This window comes from Anopheles stephensi, chromosome 2 (genome assembly GCF_013141755.1).
Source record: "Anopheles stephensi strain Indian chromosome 2, UCI_ANSTEP_V1.0, whole genome shotgun sequence".
Taxonomy (NCBI): domain Eukaryota; kingdom Metazoa; phylum Arthropoda; class Insecta; order Diptera; family Culicidae; genus Anopheles; species Anopheles stephensi.
Window position 1 is genome coordinate 40,021,078 of NC_050202.1, and position 22,695 is coordinate 40,043,772.

General features: G+C 47.0%; 3 protein-coding genes across 20 annotated transcripts in view; 1 reads left to right on the plus strand and 2 right to left on the minus strand.

Annotated features, from left to right (window-relative positions):
* LOC118507891 (protein hairless) overlaps positions 1-5,873 on the minus strand; it is a 35,173-nt gene extending 29,300 nt beyond the window's left edge. The window contains exons 1-2 of one of the 13 annotated variants that reach the window (XM_036047129.1): positions 5,344-5,873; positions 245-694 (exon numbers count right to left, since the gene is read on the minus strand). The gene's annotated coding sequence lies outside the window, so the exon portion shown is untranslated. The other 12 variants (XM_036047130.1, XM_036047132.1, XM_036047142.1 and 9 more) reach the window with 12 other exon arrangements.
* A 3,433-nt stretch (positions 5,874-9,306) lies between these two features.
* On the minus strand, positions 9,307-15,021 carry LOC118507894 (microtubule-associated protein futsch-like). Of its 6 annotated transcripts, XM_036047145.1 has the most exons (6): positions 14,668-15,020; positions 12,136-14,581; positions 10,473-11,473; positions 10,158-10,406; positions 9,576-10,091; positions 9,307-9,501 (listed from the first exon to the last, which is right to left on the minus strand). In XM_036047145.1, exons 1-5 carry the CDS (start codon positions 14,678-14,680, stop codon positions 9,613-9,615), a joined length of 4,188 nt encoding a protein of 1,395 aa, XP_035903038.1. In that variant the 5' UTR covers positions 14,681-15,020; the 3' UTR covers positions 9,307-9,501; positions 9,576-9,612. The 6 variants fall into 6 exon arrangements, with proteins under 6 accessions (XP_035903038.1, XP_035903043.1, XP_035903040.1 ...); XM_036047150.1 differs by lacking the exon at positions 10,158-10,406 and having other exon boundaries at positions 14,668-15,021; XM_036047147.1 differs by having other exon boundaries at positions 9,307-10,088; positions 14,668-15,021.
* Positions 15,022-15,538: 517 nt separating this feature from the next.
* On the plus strand, positions 15,539-22,332 carry LOC118507893 (titin homolog). Its single transcript, XM_036047143.1, has 3 exons — positions 15,539-15,751; positions 15,836-19,182; positions 20,083-22,332. Exons 1-3 carry the CDS (start codon positions 15,721-15,723, stop codon positions 22,075-22,077), a joined length of 5,373 nt encoding a protein of 1,790 aa, XP_035903036.1. The 5' UTR covers positions 15,539-15,720; the 3' UTR covers positions 22,078-22,332.
* Positions 22,333-22,695: the final 363 nt, after the last annotated feature.

A 22,695-nucleotide genomic window follows, 5' to 3' on the forward strand; every position in this document is an offset into this window, starting at 1 on the left:
GCCACTAGTATAAGGATTATTGACATTGTATGTAAATATTTGGCATTTTAGTCCATCAAACATTCAAATGACAAAAAAAAGTTCGATTTTCGCAAAGAAAAAAAATCTAAAAAGGCTACGTCTTATCGTTGCTGAATCTCGAACCGCGAGTTGCTTTAAGCATGTAGGCATTTGTTTTATGGCCTGAAAAAATCATGTATAACCTATGTTAATAGAATAACTACATCAAAATTGGCGTTCTTACCATAAAAAAAAACGAAATAGCGTTTAAGATGGTAGCATCCGGTACATTTCGTGATTAGGCTTGTGTACAGATAACTACAATCTAGACGGATGGTGAATTTATGCTGAAACGTCTTCCGATATGAAAATACTGTCGTAGTTTACTGTGGTCAGTTAACAAAAAAAAAAACTCTACACAATTTCTTCCCTTTCACGACATGCTCCTTGCCCCGGAGATCACTTTAAATTGGGCACTTTTTGTTGCATCGTTTCAGCACTAGATTTCGACGGAAAACAACACCACAAGCTTAGGCACGGAGAACACACGACGTTCAGTACATTTTTGTTTTCCTTTTGCTTTGACCAATAATTCTATGCATTTGATTGGCACTATTTCACGACACTTGTTAGAACAGCACTAAAGTATTAAACACACCCTGTTACAGCTTCTTGTTTGCACGAAAAAAGGATTCTACATTGAAAGAAAAAGGAGAGGCGAATGAAAAAAAGCCTTGTAAATAAAACATACAACGACATTGAAAGAAAAAAAAGGTCGAAAAATCGATTAGAAAAACAAAGTTCCGCACACTTCGCGAGCATATTTACACAATTTTTAAGAGCAGTAACAACATTTCGAAACTTTGCACACATTCTTCCTCCGTTGGTAAACTTTTCATGTAATTACGAGAAACGGGAAGACAAGCAAAAAAAACTTTCGCTACCGCACCAGCCGACACGCACACACACAGTAAAAATCGCAAATATTCGGCATGGAAACACATACAACCTATGCAACATACACTACTTCTGCACCACGCACCTGTACTCGATTGTGCATGGTTTAGTAGTGGCTGCCGGTACGAGATTTTCACTTGTTTTCCATAGACGGATTCCGTCCAAACAACGTAACAAACCCAACACAGACACACACTAGAAAACACTCCCACACCAACACAGGAGTCACCGACATTCCCACACGGCGATTCACCCCTTGTGCATTCACTGTCGAGCCAGCCACCACCACCTGTCAACGGTTGTTTTCGTTGTAAACATACACACGCACGCAATCTGTTTCTTTATTTCGCTATCCTTTCTGTACATCGCATCGTAGTAGCCACATACACTTTCTATGCATCTTCTACGATCAATAGCCGGAGGCGAGAACAAGTAGCAAATTATGCGTGCTAAATCATGAGGTGGCCCCCACAAACACTCCGATAGCTTTTGTGTTGTTACTACGATTGATACTGCCCTCCTTGTTTGGATTCACTTTTCCGATCGAAGCATGCGCGCGCGCACTTGTTGGACACTCCTGTTGAACGATGGTGGTATGACGTATTTACGAAAGTTTGCGTTTTGATACCATCGCACGGATTCCCTCTTGCCTCCGGGAAGGGAATACCATCGCACGGATTCCCTCTTGGCCAGGAAGCTCGAGTAACCGACTAGTGCCATCGGTCGGTAGGTGTTGTTTTGGCGTGGCAAAAGTGACAGGTGCAGGATCAAATTGGCGATTAGTTCCGTTTTTGTGGATTGATTTCCCGAGATTTATAGTTTATAAAAATCATTATAATGCGATAAACATTCCATTTTCCAACATAAGCCTAAGGATTCGCAGCATCCTTGCGAATGAGCAGTTTCCCCTCAATGCGATAGGATTCAAATTTCTCGTAGGCGATTTCAGAAGGATTCCTGCATTCCATCGTCTCGCACGCCTACGGTACTTTGTGACGCACATAAAACAGCACGTACGTGTGTGTGTGTGTGTGTGTGTGTGTGTATGTGTGTGAGTGTGTAACCATATATTGTGCTTATCCTCCCCAGTCGAGGACGATTTTGGGTGAGGACAACGCCATCTCATTGCGTTTTTCTGATAGTGGGAAGCAAATGGCAGAACAGGACAAAACGTGACCCGTCGCCGCTTCGGAAGGAATGAGAGAGAAAACGTTCAAAAAGATAGCAGGAACCGCGAATAAACCACTAACCCGAAAGAGACGAACCGGTTCGCCGTTTCGTGGATACACGCGATGTCGTGTCCCTTCCCGCACTGCTGACACGCACTCCATCACCTCCTTCTCCTCTTCCTCCTCCTCCACAATCCAGCGCATGATATATTCCCCCTTAGCACTTTACCGGGCCTCTATCCCTGGGTGGGATGCCACTCCCCTGTGCTCCATCGCCACAACACCGTTTAAAAAGTCTCCAGAGGCTGCCACCGCACGCGCGTTCGGGGCGAAGAAGCCTTCATATGTGCGCTCTGGTGGCAAAAAAGAAACTTCTTCTGGAGACGAACAATCATCACACCAGCACGGGCAGACAAACACTCGCTCGGAGAATGTGTGGTGCTCTTCTGCAGGCGATGGAAACGCAGAGAGAGGACGTAACACACCAGGCAACAACATCAAGAACTATCTCAGTTGAACGCAGAGCCAAGAAAACCTATCACAAATTCATTCCTTCACCTTCTTCGCCTTTTTCGGTCCCATTGGGCTTGTTGCTCGTTTGCCCGTTTCCATCCCAAACACGTACGCCCGGTACTGTAGAAATCTTCCAAAATGATTCAAACGTCGCTGCGCCGGGGGTATTATTCTTGTTGCCCAAATGCGTCGGCCTAGGTTAGCAATTCTCCTGTTGTGTTCAACTCATTTCAAAGCCTACTATCGCATAATTGTAGGACATGGTCGCACCCGCAGGTTTCCGACGTCAAACATGCTAGGAGAAAGGATACAATCCCTTAACAAAAACTTCTTCGTCGGTTACTGCTATCAAGTTGATTCATGGCGCGCGTGATATTAGCCTCAACTAACTATTGCACCAACGACCACCCTCTAGATGTCCTCCCGAAGCCAGAGTGTCAACCGGGTTAGTAATTGTTTATAGGACAGAGGAAAAAGGGTGCATTTGTGGTCCTGTCTGCGGGATATTTACTGCCAACTGTCTAGATTCTACCAATCTCACTCTAGTGAGGTTAACTGGCTCACTACCATTCATCCGCTTGCCACAAGAAAATGTAGCAAGCGAAAGCGAGATAGGCAGCCACAGTAAGTACAGAATGTCCTTTCTCACTCTCCATTCTCACTGTGTTCGCCCCTTAAGCTGACTCTGTTCCACAATCACCAACGATAGAAAGAGATACTAGATCAGAATGAAACGTGGACACACACATACGCATGGTCTCAGGACGGCATGTACAGCAAAAGTAAAAACAGACGATTTTATCCACACCATGCGTCTCAATCCACACACACACGCACTCACACACACTTGTATTACTCCAAAAACTCCACTTTTGTACGCACAACCTGGCACGCACGCATACGCCATTGCTAGAGCCGTACGAATTCTTTCCGTTTTCCGTTAAACACTCACGGATTCTTGTTGCATGCATCTGTCTCGTTCTTTTGCATATTCCCCTCCTTTTCTCGAGCATACACCGTCCTCTACTACCTCTCATTATTCCACCTTCACCGTATATTATTCTTCAAATTCATTCCAGTTTGTTTCTTCTCCAGCCCTGTTCGGTATTGATGATGCCGATGATGATGATGATGCTGCTGCTGCTGCTGTTGGTGTAGGTTTTGCCACATCCTCAACTCCCGAAACCTCCCGTCTGTTCTTCTCCACCTTTCCTGTTTTTTTTTTCCACGATCAACACTACACTGCTTCCACAAAAGGAAACTTCCTTCCTTCCGTCGCCATCCGCCCCCGCCACCGTCAACGCCACCGTCGACAGCCGACAGCCGACATCCGACATGATCACGGTGGTTGGTTCTCGTGGACAACAGAAAGGCACACACCTATCCACTGCAGGGAGCCATGAATGAAGCAGCGAAGCGGGTGAGAAAGGCAGGATTCGACTCACTACTACCATTCCGAGCCTACTTTGTTTCAACAAAATTTCATTCTTTTCGATACGTTCTAAGCGCCGAGTTTAACATTCATTTTAAATCAAATTCCAAACCCCGCACACACATACACACACACAACCGAGAGAAACAACAAATATGGCACCTCTGGGGGTGGCTAGCCAAACAATGTCGAATTATTCGCGCATCAAGAAGGTGCAAACCGGAACGTATGCGACGGCCGCCGTGTGCTCGCTCTCATATTTTGCCTACGCATTTTTCCCATTTTTTCGTTGAGGTTTCACATTCTATATGACTGGCACACAACATACACACACATGTGCATTGCGCCGGTGCTCGCGTACAGTGGCCTTTAGTAAAAGACGAGAAAGGGCAACGGCAAAGGGACCGCGGTACACCAAAAGCCAAAACACACATACACACCCACCATCGGTCACGCACACACACACACGCCCAGTGAGCATTGTCGGTTGATCTCGGTGATCGTCACCAAGGTAGGGCCTCCGTGTGGAATCCGTTGAAAGCAACCCTCGGCTCGTGAAGTAATGCAAAAACTTGGACTAACTGACATGATAACAGCGGCAACAGCAATCCAGGTAGGGCGAATGTACTACTTTACACAATTACACGCACATGCAGTCGTGGAAATCTTCGTATTTCTTTTGCTACACTCCTTACTCAGCAGCAACGGCAGCACCAGCAAAAGACCAGAGCTTTTTTTCTTCTTGCATTGCTGGCCTGGTGAGTTAGCAGTGAGAGCTACTGCGAAACCGCGATGATAACTGCTCACCATTTGAATGATCATCATCATAGTGGCCCTGTCTTTTTTAACTGGAATTGTTGCGAACTCAAATGTTTCGTGCAGTAAGTGTAGCACATTTTACAGACATTTCGGATGTCGGTTCGGAGACAGGAATTCGCGTATAAATATTGAGATTTCACTCCGTCCACAACAGCACACTGCTACACTATTCACCTCACACACACACACATTCTGGGTTCGAGCCATTGCGAGAGGGAGCTAGCAATACACGGAGCGAGATTTGACAGTCAAGCAAGCAGCAGCAGCTACAGCAGCAAGCAAACACACAACGTACTTTTTTTCTCCTACTTCTCACGCATTCTTCTTATCTCGTGTAATTCCGAGCCCCTTCCCCGCCGTTTACGTTTTTCGCCGTAGCTTGTGGCATTCCGCACAGTAGTTTCACGAATAAATTCATCGGAAATTATACACAACTCACAACACAGCACGTACCCGTCGGGATTCGGATGCTCTAGCGAGGACGACCGGGAATTAACGGCGACTGCGGTTGCGTCCGCAGGCAGAGCGACCTGTACACGACGACGGCAGACACAAAAAATACCGAACCGTCCTTTCCCTTCGATGGAACAAACGCGTTTCTCGGTGGAAAAGCTTTCCACAACACAACAAACACCCAGCACGGGCGATGGCGAGAGCGAGCGACTTTGATTCCCCTTCCTTGTCGTGCACGTGCGAAGAACGCCCGGTGCGAAAGAGATGACGGCAAAACGCCGATGAATGAACACTCGCTGCACGGTGCGCGCTCATTCTTGGCTGTGCGATTCATTGGAGTGAGATGGCGCAATCGTGAGAGCCACGTAGTGGAGCGAGATGGGCCAATTATTCCCACGTTGAGACTCTCGTCGATGCGTGCGCTGCCATTTTATGTTTTCGATCTGCTTTCCACCGTTTTCATAGTAACGACGTTCATCATTGGCCGCACGCACCCGTTAGCGAGCGAGCGAGCGAGCGAGCAGGCAAGCCAGATGAATTTCCCTACACGTCAGTTTGATCCCGCGTGTTGTCCGATGTTGGGAAAATTCCCATCGGCGTGGGAAACTGCAGTTTAACGATCGTCGTTGAGCGTGGGAAAAAGGGAATTGTGTTGGGATAAATTTTACATTTGCCTAACGGTCAACGGTTTTTGCGATTCGCATGCGGATTCTCGAGATAGTTGACGCTCGACACGGAAAAACGGAAGAATTCCAGATTGCAGTTGCAGAAACAGCTTGGTAATGCTGTTCTGCTAAAGTGTGCTGATAAACCCCAAATTGGGAAGGGTGAGCTTTATGAAAAAAATAGCGATGCAGCCGATGGGCCATAATATCGTCTCTCTTTCGTTTATTCGCGAATAATGCTAACAGCCCTTAAAAATTGCTTTTTAATCAAAAGCTTAACAAAAATCCTTCTCGCAGATTCACACGCATCCATCTCGACACGCGGACTGCACTACCACTACACATTGCTGCTGCTGCTCTCGATCGACATTCGAGCGGTTGTCTCGCTCTCGCTGATAGCGAACGAACGATGAGAAGCACAGGGCAGAGTGAGATGAGAATGTTTCTCCCACGGTTGTTTCCGACTGCTGCTGCCGGTTCACTCACTTGCGATGCGAACGATTTTTCTCACCCATCGTTTGTGCACGCGCTCATCACTCACTCGTGATGGCTGCCGCTGCCGTGTTGTTAAGGCGTGTAAGTGAGAACGAGCAAACGGCGACGATTGCCAACGTATGCAATCGAACACAGCGCATCCATGGCAACCATGGTGCAGCTACAAGCTCGCTGTCTCTTTCCTGGGTGCGATAGATCCTTCCCAAATGGATTTAAACTGAATATGCAGTTTTGTGTATCCGTTCAAACATTTTATAACGGTTTCGGGTAGGACCTCGCTACCTGTTACTCTGTCTCGCAAACGTATCGCTATTTCTATCTCCTTTTTGAAGAGAAGAGTCTAACCGAGCCAGGAAGAGGTTATATACTCCCGTCCACCAGCATGGATGTTGCACTTCCGGTGTCACTATTTACGAGCATTTTTTTTTTGCTCTCCGTCTACATTACACTGCCCCTGCCTCTTTCTCTCGCGCGATTCACGCATCCGTATACATTTAACTGCACCGCTGAGTGAAGCGGAAAAAGACCAATATAAATAAATGCACCAAAGTACCGAAGAGACCGGCGAAAAAAAAACTGAGAAAAGGAAAAAACTCCTTCTCCAGACGCGAAGGATCCCAGGAAGTGAAACCATTTCCCATTCCACACTGTCCCCTCGTCACCTTGTTGGGTTGGGGTCCGTGTCGCTATTAAAACCGCTTCCCATTTATCCCGCTTCGCTGCTCTACATGCGATTCATAGCACGGTACGAAGAACTGCGTGAACGCGTTAAGCTTAAGGAACCGCTGAATATGTGAGTATGCGCGCGTGAACGTTTGTGTGTGTGTGTGTGTGTGCGCGCACGCTCGCACAGAGCAGAACCGGCAAGACGAGCACGGGATAGGAAAGCAAGAAAAAATACGGCAAGACGGCGATGCGCGAATGCATCGCACACATCTTCCCATGACACTGTTGCAAACCCCAGAAGAACGCACGGGATCAGTTGAAAGCGATGTGTGTTCTTTTTGCTCTTCCCTTTATTACTGATGCTATTTTTATTACCTGCATTTCCTTCTGGTTCCTTTTTCTCATTTGCTTGCTTTGCTCGCCTTCCATCACCATGGAGGTGAGCCGAAAATTTGGTTCCCATGCAAAGCACTTTCTTCCCAGGGTCTTTCTCTCTCTCTCTCTCTCTCTCTCTCTCTCTCTCTCTCTCTCTCTCTCGCTCGTTCGCACTCTCTGGCACTTTGCATCCCTTTTCCCGCAACGTTTCCTTTCTGGGAGGTGTGTTGCTGCCGTTGTTGATGTTGCTGCTTGTTTTCTTTTTGCTCATCATAATCGAACAACTGCACTGCTGCTGATAAGCCCATCTCGGATTGAATCGTTATATTCCTTTTCTTCTTGTTATGCGTTGACAACGGAGCCTGGGAATGGGTGCATACTACGCGTGGAAAAGGCACTGTGTTTTGAAGGATGCACATGAGAAATCCAGTTTTCGTTGCGGTCCTGATCTGATTTACATTCTTTCAGCTTGCTATTTGAATCAAAAGAAACATAAAACCCTGTTTAGCAATTGTTAAACAAACACGAGAGAAATATATAAAACACAAAAAGTTAAACAAACGGAGCATTTTACCGAGACTTGGACGAACGCCACGGATATACAGGGTGAGATAAAAAAAATCTACAACAAAGTAAAATTTCATATCTTTTTTTTTTTCCTATTTTTTGTTTACTTTTTAAGCAACACAATGTCTGAATTACATCAAAAGCCGGTACCAATTCAGATTTGTTCGCATTAGCCACCTTTGGCTGGAATTATGGTCTTAGACGGCCGATGAAGCTATTGCATGCTGCCCGAAAATGGCTCTGCGGTATTTTGGCCCATTCTCGGCGAAGCGCTTGCTTGAGGAGCTGAACGATACTTTAATATTTTTTAGTGTTAACCTTACTTTCCAAAATACCCCAGGCACAATACTCCAACGGATTGGCATCTAGTGATTTTGGTGGCCGTTATGCGGTGGAGATGAAGCGTGGGACCCCATTTCGTAACCATTCTTGGGTGGCGCGTTCTGAGTGCGATGGTTCTGAGTCCTGTTGGAATGTCCAAGTTCTGATATACGCATTTGTTAGTAAGCGCAGCTCTAAACCGAAAAAATAATTTAGAAGAAGAGATTTATGTTGCACAGATTTTCGTTTAGCATTGTGTTCACTATTGCTTCCTAAACAATAAAGTACTTACTTACTTATCAGGCGCTACAAGGCGGTTTAGCACCGTCGTCTGCCAATCCGTTATCATGGCCGTTCTGGCGCACGCATCAACGCTATCACTCCATCTCAATTTGGGCCTACCACGCCTCCTCTGTCCGTGTGTACAACCTAAAAGGACTTTACGGGCTGGGTCGTCCGGTGTTATTCTCATGACGTGACCAGCCCACCGGAGCCTGGCGAGTCTAATTCGCTTCACGATGGTCATCGTACAGCTCGTAGAGCTCGTCATTGTAGCGGCTCCTCCATTGCCCTTCAACACATACGGGGCCAAAAGTCCTTCTGAGCATCTTCCTCTCGAACACGGCTAAGAGGGTTTCGTCAGTTTTGGACAGAGTTCATGTCTCAGAGGCGTATGTGAGTACTGGGACTATACATGTTCTGTACAGTCCCAGCTTCGTCCGCCGCGACAGGTATTTAGAGTGGAGAAGTTTCATCAGGCTGTAGTATGACCGGTTGGCAGCCAGCACCCTTGCGCGTAACTCAACATCTCAATTAACTCAACAAATAATTAAATTTCTTTACTTACGCACATTCCAATGCAAGTAAAAAAATGTTCCAATTTGTTTCTAATCTCTTTATTGTTATCAACTGAATGCGTTAAAATTCTATTAGATTAATAATCGTTAATGTTTCAAATCTATCCACGGTAACGGGTTAATATGTTGTTAAAGTAGACGAAGTAATTTCAAATCCGGACCGGAAGTAATTTCAAATCAGAGAGAACTGAACCCAATCATCATTTGCGACACTAAAATACAAACAGAACAAGGAAACGTGTAATACAACAACATTGGTTAGAGAAAACAAAAGATAAAAAAGAACCTTAATAATAATACATATGTGAGATGCAAAAGTCGTTTCACTGATGTTGAACATTGTCCCGATGTTTCATTTGCAGCTCGAAGCGTCGATTCGTGCGCACACCTTTCAGAATTTGCGACTGCTTCGATCGTAACTGCTCTACCGGACGCTCATCGACCGCAGGTTGGCTAGCGTCGGCCGCTGTGGTCTTATCGGCCGTACCGGTCCCGATTTTTTTGGGCTTAAAAGTGCTGTGAAATTGCTTTAACCGGTTAGCCATTCGCTCCGTGTCGCTCGGGATTGGTTTCTTTGCTATGCTGGCTGCCGCCGTTGCCGTTGTGGACAGTTCTTGATGATGATGATGCTCGCCCAGCCCTGCAGCTGATTTTGCTGCCGTCGGTGCTTCCTTGGTGCGCTTCACAAACAGCGCTGCCGCTGCCCCCGACGAAGCCACCGGTATTCCTCCTCCGCCAGCGGACTTGAAAACGAATGGTTTTGTCGTCGACTGTGGGACTTTCTTCATCATCGATGTTACTGCTATAAAAATTAGGGAGACAAAACGTTTAAAAACGGTCCTGGACCACCGCACTGCACACCAATTACCTGCAGAAGAATTTTCCGCAGCACCCGTCGTAACGGAGTTGGGATTTGGGATAGGTTTCTTTGCTTCGCTGGCTGCTTGCTGAGGCTGCTCGCCCGGTCCTACGGCCAGCTTTGCTTCCTTGGTGCGCTTCACAAACAGCGCTGCCGCTGCCCCCGACAAAGTCACCGGTATTCCTCCCCCGCCAGTGGATTTGAAAACGAATGGTTTTGTCGTCGACGGTGGGGCTTTCTTCATCATCGATGATACTGCTATAAAAATGAGGGAAACTAAACGTTTAAAAACGGTCCAGGACCACCGCACTGCACACCACTTACCTGCGGAAGATTTTTCAGCAGCATCCGCCGTAACGGAATTGGAATTTGAAAGAAGCTTCGTTGCCGGACTGCACGACGAAAGGAGCTGCTTGGCGCGTGACTCCTTGCGATTCATGAAATCGGCAAGCGATTCCATGCGATTGAAATGATTCGCGTGAATTGACTTAAAGTTCGGCAGCTTGCTGACCTTGTTTCGCTTCATTTCGGACGGCTTGTGCTCCGATAGCGAACGCTTGCGAATTTTGTGCAGTTTTTCTCCGATGCCCTTGGAGCAGCTGCTCTCCAACGTATCTTGATGCTGTTGCTGCTGGTCGTGCAAGCTTTTCAGCATCAGTCGCTCGTCGATCGTTTCTACCAGCATGGTAGAGTTGGCAGGACTGTGGAAGGTGACATTCCGCTTTATGGTCGTGTCTGCTGCGCTGGCCGAAAGTGACCGTTTGCGTCCCTCGTTCTGCTGCTGATGTTGCAACAGTGAGGGTTGTACGGTCAGTGATGTGCTTATGGCACTTCCACCATCTGCACCGTGTGCCGCTTCATCGTTGATCTGCTGACAAAACGCCGCCACGGCTGGACTGTCCATTATTTCGATCACTTCCGGTTGAGTAGCGGGAGAACATTTGTTCGACGCTTCCTGCTTTTCCAGCGGCAGCTTTGGATCCGGTGTGCACGGTGCTGCAGCAGCTACCGATGGACTGGTGCTATGATGATGTACGTTAGATTTGGCAGGACTTTGGAGAGTGACATTCTGCTCCGTGTCTGCTGCGCTGGCTGAAAATGATCTTTTCCGTCCTTCGTTCTGGTTCTGATGTTGCAACAGTGCGGACCTTACGGCCTGCGGTGTGCTTGTGGCACAACCACCATCTGCACCGTCGTGCGCTGGATCATCGTTGATCTGTTTACAAAACGCCTCCACGACTGAATTGTCCATTATTTCGATCACTTCCGGTTGATTAGCTGGAGAACATTTGTCCGATGCTTCCTGCTTTACCGACGTCTTAAAACTGATCGAAAGTGAGAAATAAAAATATATTTTGCGTATAAGAGTTGGACCATTCGACAATACGGCATGATCGTAATAAAGAAAATAAATAAATAAGATAATTCGACTTATTTCGATTTCGCGACAGAGCAACAAAACGATTTTTTTCGAAGAAATTAAATTCTCATTTAAATAAGTACTTTCGAAAGATTTCGGTTTGATGGTAATGCAGCAAATATCTTAAACCTAATCTGAAAATTAAAATACAACATACTACGTAGTCATATACTTTACTACGGGTAAAATTAAGTCACAGAAAGCCAGAAATGGCAGGCCGAGACCTCTCGAAGTTGTAGTGCCAAGGAAGAAGAAGAAGATACAAACCCTATAAACCAGTGTTGCAAAGAGCCAGAGACGTTTAGCTAACATATTTACATGAACGTAAACGTTTTCCCCTTTCTTACAATTTACTAAGGTGTCATTGTTATTTACCTCTTCAAGAGTTGATATAAGTCTCTAACACAAGTGATTATTTGGCAATACGGCTAGGCCGTTTCACATGAATAACATGTTTTTTTGTATAACTGTTTTGGGGACTGTACGCAAAAGAACTGAACTTTAAATTGAAACAATCTCCTATCATATTGACTAATGTTAAAACAAACAAATAATCATTAAACTTACCCATCGGAATTCGCGACGTCAGGAAGAGCAATAGAATTTAACGGCTTGGTTTTGTCTTCTGAACTTTCTGTCTCTTCTAGGTCCGTTTGTTGCTTTTCCGGCACTTCTTCAGACATTTCAGCAACCAGCAGAGTATCTGAAGATTCTTCTTTCGTCATAGTTTCATCATTATTAACTTCTTTTTTCTCTTCATCTTCATCTCCCACGTCCAAGAGTGCTTTTTCCGGCTCCATTTCCACATCGTTACTGTCCGACTTTTCAGTGTTAAACTCTTCCTGTTCCAGTGTTTCCTGTTTATCGGCTTCAGTCGAATCTTTAGCGGAAGGTTCAGATTCGTCCACCAACACTTTAACAGGACCTTCTGGAATGTAGACACCTTCCTCATCGGTTCCCATCACTTCATTGGCCACCGTATTGTTCACCGACGAATTCGTAGCCCGGGATTCTTCCGGTTCTTGCTTCTTGTCAGCCTGTTGCTTTGGTGACGATAGCACCCCTTGCTTTTCGTTTATCGCAGCAACCGATGGGCGTCCGCCGGGTGATGATGTTACATCGGCACTGTTTCCTACCAGCTGAGCATCGTGTCGTGATGAGTCATCATCGTCTTCCACTCTCTGTTCCGGTGGAGCCTGTTTTTGCACCTTTGGTTTGCCAAATCCAATAGACGTTCGAATAATGACCGGCTCCGAACTAACCTCAGCGTGATCCGTTTCGTCGTGCATGTGTTGATACTTCGATGGATGATGATCGTTCACGCCCCGTTTGGTGATGAATGTGTGTGGCTCATCTACTGAATCCTCCGTCTGTTGATCAATTTCCATAGGACGAGATTCGGCCATGAGTTCAGCCGAAGAAGTCACCCGGGCTTTAGATGGTGTGCTAACAGTTTTAGCTTTTGTAGCAAGTGTACTCCTGGCTGATTTGCGCGCAGCAGATTCTTCATCCGCCGTAGGAGAGGAGCCGGGAGCAGATTCGCCATCTTCGAAACCATACATTTTCTTCGGCTTGATTTTCCTTCCCGATCGGGAAACTGATCCATCAACCGATGCATTGCTGTCCGTTTGGGCAACTAGACGGCCCTTCAGTTTCGGAGTTTGTTCGGTATCATCCCTGGTTGTCATGGCTTTTCTCTTCATTGGGGACATCATTGTGTCGAGGGAGGAATCTTCTGTGCTTTCCGCTTTCCTTTTCCTGCTGTTATCAGCAGTTTGTTCGGTAGTTTTTTCATCCTGCTCAAAATCAAACACTTTTTTCGGCTTTATCTTGCGTCCAGAACGCGAAATAACTTCTTCCGCTGCTGTAGATTCGGCAGATTCTATGTTGTCCTCAGCGCTGTATTTCAGCAAACGACGACGATCTGGCGTTTTTGCAGCAGCTCGCTGTGCTGTCGGACTTTCTGCTACCGTTGCAGCCTGGAGCATTGATTTGCCAGCCCTTCGGCCTGGAGTTTTCTGGACCGTCTCTTTCTCCGGGACCGGACTTTCACTGCGAGGTGATTTGGACGATTCGCTAGGGGGGTTCGCGATGGATTTGCCGGCTCGCCGTCCCGGAGTTTGTGCTGTTTTTTTGGACGTTTTTGATTCTGTTTCGCACGTCGCGTCTCTTGGCGGTGCCATTGATTTGGCCCGACGACCGGGTGTTTTCGGCAGTATGTTTGCAGTTGCTGCATTGAGCAAAGACTTTTCCATCCGTTTTCCCGGCGTCGACGGATGAGTTGGTTCTGCAGGAGGCGCCTCTGTACTGAACAAGGATGTTACACCTCGTCGTCTGGTCGTTGAAACGGTCTCTTGTTCCGGTTCGCCCGAAGGTGCCACAGACTTTGCACGGCGGCCCGGTGTCTTCCGGCTGACTTTGTTGCCGCCCTCTTCGACATCGTCCTCCAGAGTAATATTCTTCATTGCCGACTTTGCCGGCGTTTTGGTTCGACCGGGAGTTTTTGTCGGCTTGTCCTTGACCGGCTCATCGTGTTCCGGCACAGCATTTTTACGCGACGGACTGCTTAGCACATCACTGTCAAACTCCGCTAACTTGGCCGGGATTTTTATCTTCCGTCCAGATTTCGAGATACCGACGCCGTCGTCCACGATACTTTCCTTAGCTGTCTTCCCCTTAGGAGTGTCCACTTTGCCAGAGTTTGTTGTTTTGATCTCGGCTATAGTTTTGCGAGAACCGCGTACCTCTTCCGTGGCGCTGATGCTCTGCCCCTTTGTTGTCGCACGTTTGACAGGCGTAGTGGCGTGTCCCGGTTCGGAGGCTGTTTGTGCCCGCACAGCGACGGATTTTCTCGGTTCGGAAGAAGGTGATGCACTCACTACCCGATCCGGCGAGTCAAGGTGCGCTGGGCGCTTTACCTTTCGACCGGACTTTGTGACAGCATCTTTAGCAATGGCTTCCAGCTGCTGCTGCTGCTTTGGGTTACGCTTTTTTGGTGTCGATTCCGATTCGTCTGAAAGTAAACATAGGCGCATCGGCAACGTAGTTGGTCAACTATTGGACACAGCATACAAATTTTAACCGGAGAAGTTCACCTACCCAAACGATTCATTGCTGGCGGCAGTAGTCGGAACAACTCGAAAGAAGGCGCAAAGGAAACTTTTGCTTGTACACAATAGAACCACGCAACACACTATAGCGTTATCGGCAAACGACACACTGTTGTGAACGGAATGATATGCCTTATTGCTCAATTACGCTATCCGTCACTAGCGCAAACCCGTCCGATTAACGAAAGCTAGCTAATTACACGATTGAGTTAGAAGAACGGATCAAAATTACGTTTTTTTACGCTGCTTTCGCTGCAGTGGCTGCTCAAGCTACTGTGGCAAGTTTGATCTTTGTTATATGTCCGTTTTTTCGTTTGCTGAAATTCGTTTGCAACCGACAACTGTAGTTCTTCCGATTGCCGTCACAATACTAGCGCCACGTAACGACGTTACGAACGTCAAATATCAATGTCATACGAATTTGAATTATTTCAAACGTTCAGTTACTTTTTTGTAGTTGTGTGATGTCAATGCAAATCAAAATTCCCAGCATATATAGTTAAAAAAAACTTCACAACACTGTTCGTTGCTTAACGAGAAGAATTAAATGGCAAAATAACGTTTCTAATGGGATCAAAGACGATTGAAAACAATTAGAGTGAAATATTAGGTCATTTTATTGAAGTGCACTAAGCAAACAATATTCTTGATGATATACGTATTTTCATGTACAGATACGAATGCAAGCCAAGCATTTGCAGGCCGAGTGAAATGAGAAGAACACGATAAATTGAAAATTTAAATAAATAATAAAAAAAAAACAATCCATCATTGTGCCCTTTGGATGGAAGCGTTACCATCGCTACGAGACGTTACGTGAAATTCCAGTACTCGTTGATTTGAAAGCAACCATTCCGCACAGCTGTCAAATCGTCGAGAGCGGTGAAAGAACAAGCGTGGGAAAAACGTGGATCGCGCTCTATACATAAGCTATTCAGACGTGCAGCGTATTTTTCCTTGATTGAATTATTGAAATTTGTCCGTGCATTGCATATATTCGTTGTTTTCAAGTGTTATAACTGTGTGAAGCGAACATTCCATCATGAATCAGGACGAGGACGTCCCGACAAGAGGTAGGATTCGTAAATTTTCATGCATCGTCTTGCCGGTCTCGATACCGTACCGATTTGCGGAATTTGCATTCTTTGTCTTTACAGTCACCCGTGGTGCTCTTCGTCGGCGTTCGGTCGACCAGGAAGCAACACCACAGAAACCGGCCGGTGCTGCCGTAAGCGTAACGCCAAAGAAAACGAATAGCACTACCAAGCGGTCTACTGCGTTGAACGCGATACAGGAAAGTGACGGTGGTCGTCCGTCCACGCCAATCGTCGGTCGCACCACTCGTCGCCGAATGTCGGAAACCATCGACACCCCAACATCGTTGCCCAACAAATTGGTACAGAACCTCAAGGAAGCGGAATCGACGAGCTCCGAACCAGGCAGACGTTCGCGTAATACTTCTCTTACCGAGGAGAACTTGAACGAGCTAAACGCAACCTACGAGGGAAACAGCACGACGCTCACAACCCGTTCCCGTACGCCCGCTCGTCTCCGTGCGTCTCACGAAGCGCTGGCTTCGATTGGATCGCCCCAACCCGTAATTGGCGTACGTCGCTCCACTCGGCGCAACAGCATAACCTCGGATGATGGAAACAGTTCGGTACAGTCGCTTCCGGTTACTGGTTCGAAGCTGGGACCCAGCGTACGTGCTCTAAAGGATGACACCATTATTGAGGAAGACGACAGGGACGATCGCGCGGAATCCGTATCGTCCGATACATCCACACGCCAAACACGAGCACAATCGGCTTTATCGACAGTATCTTTGTCTGCTGCTAGCCCCCGCAGTTCTCCGGCAAGTCCAGTGTTGAGTATTAAAGGCGAATCAACACCACCGCGCGTTAGCAAAACGCCGCGCGTTGCCATAACCCCTCTGTCACTGTCCAAACCATCACCACGCTCCAAGAATGTTTCCTTCAGCGAAGGTTCCATACGAGACGACCATCAAAGCTCGCTTCCTAAAACACCAACATCACTGTCGAAGGAAATGTTTGTAGTGGTGGAAGATCTGCGCAATTCTTCCGAACTGAAGGGTGCATCACCGCGGGTAGCTGCAGCAGTCAATGCATCACCGAAAATGTCGCAAAAGAAAAGCACATTGGTGCAAAGCAATGCATCTCCTCAACGCGAAAATATGGACAGCGAGAATCAACCACTGAATGAGACCGTCATGAGCGCCAGTAAGGATAAAATGAATGATTCTACTACATCCATGATCGCCGCAGAGAACGACGAACGTTCCGAGGGAGCAACAACTGTACATGATGTCAGTGGAATCGATGTGCTAGATGCTGCTGTGAAAGACACGACGATCGCAACAGCGGTGGAAGCTAACGACACTGTTGTGAACGATAACAGTCGTATGGCGAATAAGTCGTTGTCGGAGGAAAACAAATTTTCAAGCTCTTGGTCACAGTCGGTCCGACGTTCCGCTACGAAAGGTATCGATGAGTACAGCGTCCGCAAGCAGGAAGAACAGGCACGTCTCGAAGAGGAGAAAGCAACCCTGCAACAGGCTAGCTTGGATTCGTCGTTGAAAACTCGCTCGCCTGTAACTAAGCAACAGTTGAAAGAGGAAGAAGACGAAGAAGAAGAAGAAACAGTAGATTTGATTGAAGAAGAGGAAGAGACACGGCCACACAACGAGTTTGTCGACGATGAGGCGCTGGAAATGGAGGACTATCAATCGTGTGATTCAATGGACAGCGAGTTACGGAAGGAAATGGCAGAGAACGAAATTCCCGAGCAGGGCGAAGATTTGGGCAGCGAGGATACGGACGAAAACGATGAACCCGAAGACGAGGATGATGATGGTAACGACTCGTGGATTGTTTCCGACGGTGATGGAGAAGAAATGGAACCGATGGAAGAAGATGAACTGTTGCAAAGTTCAAATGACGATGAGGTACTGCCGGTGGTGGATGAAAGTGCAGGGTCCGCATCGAAACAACCGAACAAAGCTACTCGTCGTCGGCGACGTATTGTGGACCCGGTGGACGATAGCGATGAGGAAGAGAAGCCCGCGTCTCCGGCGAAGTCTCCTAAACGAAACACCGCAAACATCCGACGTTCAGCAACACCGGCTTTGAGCGGCGAAAAAGAAAATTTAACACCAGTAGAGAAAACTGACACTTCCGACAGCAATGACGTCGTTAGACCGGTGGAGAAGACTACACCAAGCGTCAAATCCGCATCAATGGCAGCATCCGACGTTGGAGAGGAAAAGGAAACCCGCTTGGGTGTGCAGACAACTCCAACTGTCGGTATCAAATCACCAAAAAAAGTGGATTTGAAATCTCCATCTCCGGTTACTACGGTTACTCCGAAGAAAGCCGGCGACAAAAAAGAGGCTGTCTCGGTCTCTGATGTGGAACAGGATGCGAAAGATTGTTCTACGGTAATGTTTGAGGACGTCGATAAGAACGAAGAAACAGATCAACAAATCGGTGAGGAGGAAATGGAAATCGGCGATACATCCGCGTTGTCGACATCTCTGTCTAAATCGCCTAAAAAGCCCATTATGTCCCGCAAAAGCTTTCCCGCCAATGCTGAACACATGACAAAACCACAGGTCGCCGTTGTTGCTGCTGGTGCGCGTAAAAGCCTTCCTGCAAGCGCTAAACTATTAACTACTAATGAAAAGACCGACGCTGTGGAAAATGTGGAAGAAATCGATGATAATTCACAAGACGAACCTTCATCATCCCCGGAGCAGAAGAAGACACAAAATGAATCTTTGGCGGTGGAAGTTACGTTGGATCAACCGAAACCTGATGCGTCCAATGCTGGCCGGAAGTCAATGCCCCCCGTATCCCTCGTTTCGGCACAGTTTTACATCGGTGCAGCGAAAAAGCGAAACACTATCGCGGGAAGTGATACCAACGCGGTAACATCAACACCCAAACAGGTGGCAAAGGAATTGGCTTCCCCGGGAAAGAATAAAAAGGAAAAGAAGACGGTAGCCGCCGACGGAACCTCGGTCGTACCTAATCCGTTCGCTCTTGCCAAGGGAGGCAAACTAAAGTCACGTGTTTCGTTGGATTCGAGTGTAGCGGCTGCGACAGGGCAGCAACAGGCTGCTAAAAAGGCTCGTCTCTCTCTGCCATCCCAACTGGGCAAAGAAGATTCACCATCACAGCCGGAGCCAGCTAGCCAGCAACCGGAACCGATGGAAGTGGACGATGTGGTACCGGATGAAGAAAATGATGTTGCGAATGGGGAAGAAGGTCAAGAATCGCAAACAGATGATGAAACGGCAGAAGATGACGATGATGCAGTGCAGGAAGTGCAGTCGGATGAAAAGCATCGCACCAAAGTTCCAAAACCCAAACCGAAAGCTCTGGAGGATTACGATCTGGCCAACATATTGGTCCGTTGCAATGAGTTCGTGCGCGAGGACAAGGAGCGTAAAAAGCAGCTGGCGTCCGTTCTGCGCAAAAAGAAGGTAAGCTGTTTCTTCTTTGCTTTTTCATTTGGGATCGTCCATTTATAGCGTATCGGACCCGCTATGGGAGCCAACTTGGAGTTTCAGCGGGTTTCAAGCCAGCGCAACAATTTTAAACTATCTCTAAACAGCGTAAAACGTTTCTCACTAATTGCTCACATGCACATCGAAGCTGCTTCAAACTTTTAAATCCATAAAATCTCCGTACCGAGCCGAGCATTTGTACAGGTTCTGGTGAGAAAAGTTATACGGTAGACTAATGCAAAGATCTCCAAACTGCAACCAGCAAAAAGCTCTATGATGTGCTCCCTCGAGAACTTGTAACTATGTTTAATCAAAAACATCGCTCGATCGCATCAATCGATCGCCCTTTCTTTCCGAATGTTCTATTGCAGAAGTTCTATAAAACCTAGAAGTTAGCTTAAAAACCTTCCTTTATTTTATACACTTACAGTAGGTAAGATCAAATCATTACCACAGACGCTTTTTAGTAGGATATTAACACCGATCACAAGTATAGCTCCTTAAGGTCTAATTCGCCAATCTCGCGCTTTTCTGGAGCTACATTTATTGTGCCAACCATTTCGTTGAACTTTTATCATTTTTAACCAGCAAAATTAAAATTAAGCTCAATGATAACAGATGAATAGAGGATCCGAGAATTCTTGGCAGGAACCTTGCATAGCATTATTTGGTGGATAATGGCTAAACCGATCTGTAATTATTTTTAAATTTAAATTTCCATTGCATATCAGTTGTTAGCTTTGTGTTACGTTATAAATGAACGATAAGCAATACGGTCAGACCGTTCTTTATGAACAAAGCAAAAAAATGAACGATACCTTTGATGTTTTTCAACCTAGTCGTTAACAGTTTGTTACTGCTTTTTACACGTTTTAGGAAGAGAAAAAGAAGCTGCGAGAGTTGGAGAAGCAGCAAGAACTGGAAGCGGCTAGAACCGCTGCTGTCAGCGCGCAGGCAGCCAATAAAGATGATCCAAACAGCACCAACGCTTCGACCGGCAACGATTCCACCGCTCAGGGTGAGGAGTCATTGAAGAAGAAGAAAAAGCGAAAGCCGAAAAAGGTTAACTACGTCCTGGAGGAACTAGCTGAAACGAAGAAGGAACGCATGGAACAAGCCTTACGGCGCAAGCTGGAAGTGATCGAGCGTCGCAAACAGCGCAAAAAGGAGCGTCAACTCGAGAAAAAGATTCACCAAGATAAGGAGAATGGACACGACGGTGGTGGTAACGGTGCCATGGTGGCAGCTAGCGGCATTGGGGCTAAGCTGGAAAAAATGAAGAAAAAGCAAAAATCAAAATTGGCGAAGCAGGAGAAGGAAAAATCGTCGGAACCACCAGTACGCGTCGCCCTTTCGGCGTTTGCAGTATTCAACGAAATTACTACCGCCAATAATCAAATGGAGTTGTCACGTCCTTCTGTTGCGACGAAAGAGGGAAAGCTAATCAAGGCCGACCACGCGCCTGCTGAAAAGAAGCAACAGCTTAAACCAGCGGAACAGGCAACCAAAACTGTGGACTCTGTTCAGAAGGCACCAACAGAAAGCCCCTATGCCAAGAAGAAACAGATTGTGGACGAGCAACTGGAAGAAGCCGACCGCAAAATGGACGCATCGGCATCTGACCAGTCTGCTGCCAGTTCGAGTCTGTCGAAGGATGCTAACAAAGTGTCAAAGAAGCAAAAAAAGAAGTTAGCGGCGACAACGACCAGCTCGAAAGGCCCCCCCAAAGGGGAATCGGAGTCACGGAAGGAAGTCGTCGAAGTAACTGCGGAACCAGCGGAACCAACCACGAAGCCTGAAAAAGCGAAGGAAAAGAAAGTAAAGGAGCAGCAAGTGGCGGAATTAACTTCGAATGAGGTAGACCCCGGTACCGTTCCGAAGCAGAAAAAGAGCAAGAAGATCACGGAGAACGGTGAATCGGCACCACGGAAGGAAATTGTCGAAGTAATTCCGGCACCAGCAGAACCAGCCGCGAAGGTTGAAAACCCGAAGGTAAAGAAAGTAAAGGAGCAATTGGCGAAGTTCGCGTCGCATGAAGCGGACCCCGGAACTGTTCCGAAGCAGAAGAAAACCAAGAAGATCAAACAGATGGAAGCTGGGGAAGAGAACCTGCCAAGTGCCATGGATAATCGATCCGCCGAGCCTGAGACGACGGGCAGCAACGTTAAAAAGGGAAACAAAAAACTTGCATCTCAAACATCCGAACCGACAGCGGCTGTTCCGGCAAAGAAGCGTAAACGTGACCAGCTAGGAGACGGCAGTTCATTAGCGTCAACGCCTCGTCCAGCGAAACACACGAAGCTGCGTGTCCTGCAACGCATCGAAAGTGGTGGCTTTTTCGAGGAAAGCGTGACACCGGATAAGGTCCGCGCAAAGCGCAACTTTGGTTTCGACGAGCGACAGGCAACACCGGCCAAACAGCTTGGCTTTAGGGTTTCTTCGCTGCTACCAACCGGGCAGGACGAGCTTCGGGACATAGCCACCTCGTCCAAAAAGCCCTCGAAGGACGGACGTAAACCTTCCAAGTTCGGAGATGCTGTCGCTGCCGAACGGAACGCCAGCCTACCGCTGCCGGTATGGACCAGTTCGGGTGTGTTTCTCGAACTGGACGAAGGCGGTTCTGGCGAAAGGAAGAAGACACAGAAATCGATGCCAACTTCCAACGCCGCTACTGAAACGGGCTATATTCAGCTGAAGACGCAGAGTAACGGAGACTTCAGTCTTAAGAAGCTACGATCTGGACCAGCTGCCGATAAGCCGCATCGTGTGGATCCGGCCACAGCCAGCCAGTCTTTGCTGAACTTTAAGCGACAACAGTTGCTCGAGAAAACGGCCCATTTGCGTGACAAGAAAAAGAGCCATCGTGTGTAAAAGGCAAGGTTCAATTCAATTCCATCAAATTCCCGCGATCGTCTGTCTTGAGTAGAGGGCCAATAATGTACATATTCCATTTCTTTTTTGTACTGATCTTTTCTTTCTTTCAAAACCCAAAACAATTGTTGTGAACTGGGCAATGTTGCGGTTCTCACATACACGCTTGAATGAATGAGCATATGAAATGCGACAAGAAGAGCTTTGTCATGAACGATTTTCAATAAACATTATTCTTAGATTTAAAAGAGCGTATTCTTCTAGGCCAATTTTCTTGAAATTTGAAATATTTTGCTTTCAAAGGATGATGACCTTGAAGTGAGTGAGAGTTGACTTGAGGAAGGGCCTAGTGCTCTGCCGTTTGAGTTGCTATGGTTTGCAGTGCATGAATGTTTTTCTATCAGCTTTAACTACACTAAAAGAAAAACATGTTCCAACAGGTGGTGTATGAGCTTTGTTGTATGTATGTCATATCCGAAGACTTGGGTTTCGGTTGGAGTCAGTGGTCTGGTTGTGTATCCATTCCCTATTGAGTGTTGGGAGGGATGTTCCAGGGCAGAATAGGGGAATGTCGAGTTCGGATAATCTAGTGCTTCTGTCTTGCCTTTCCGTCAGGAG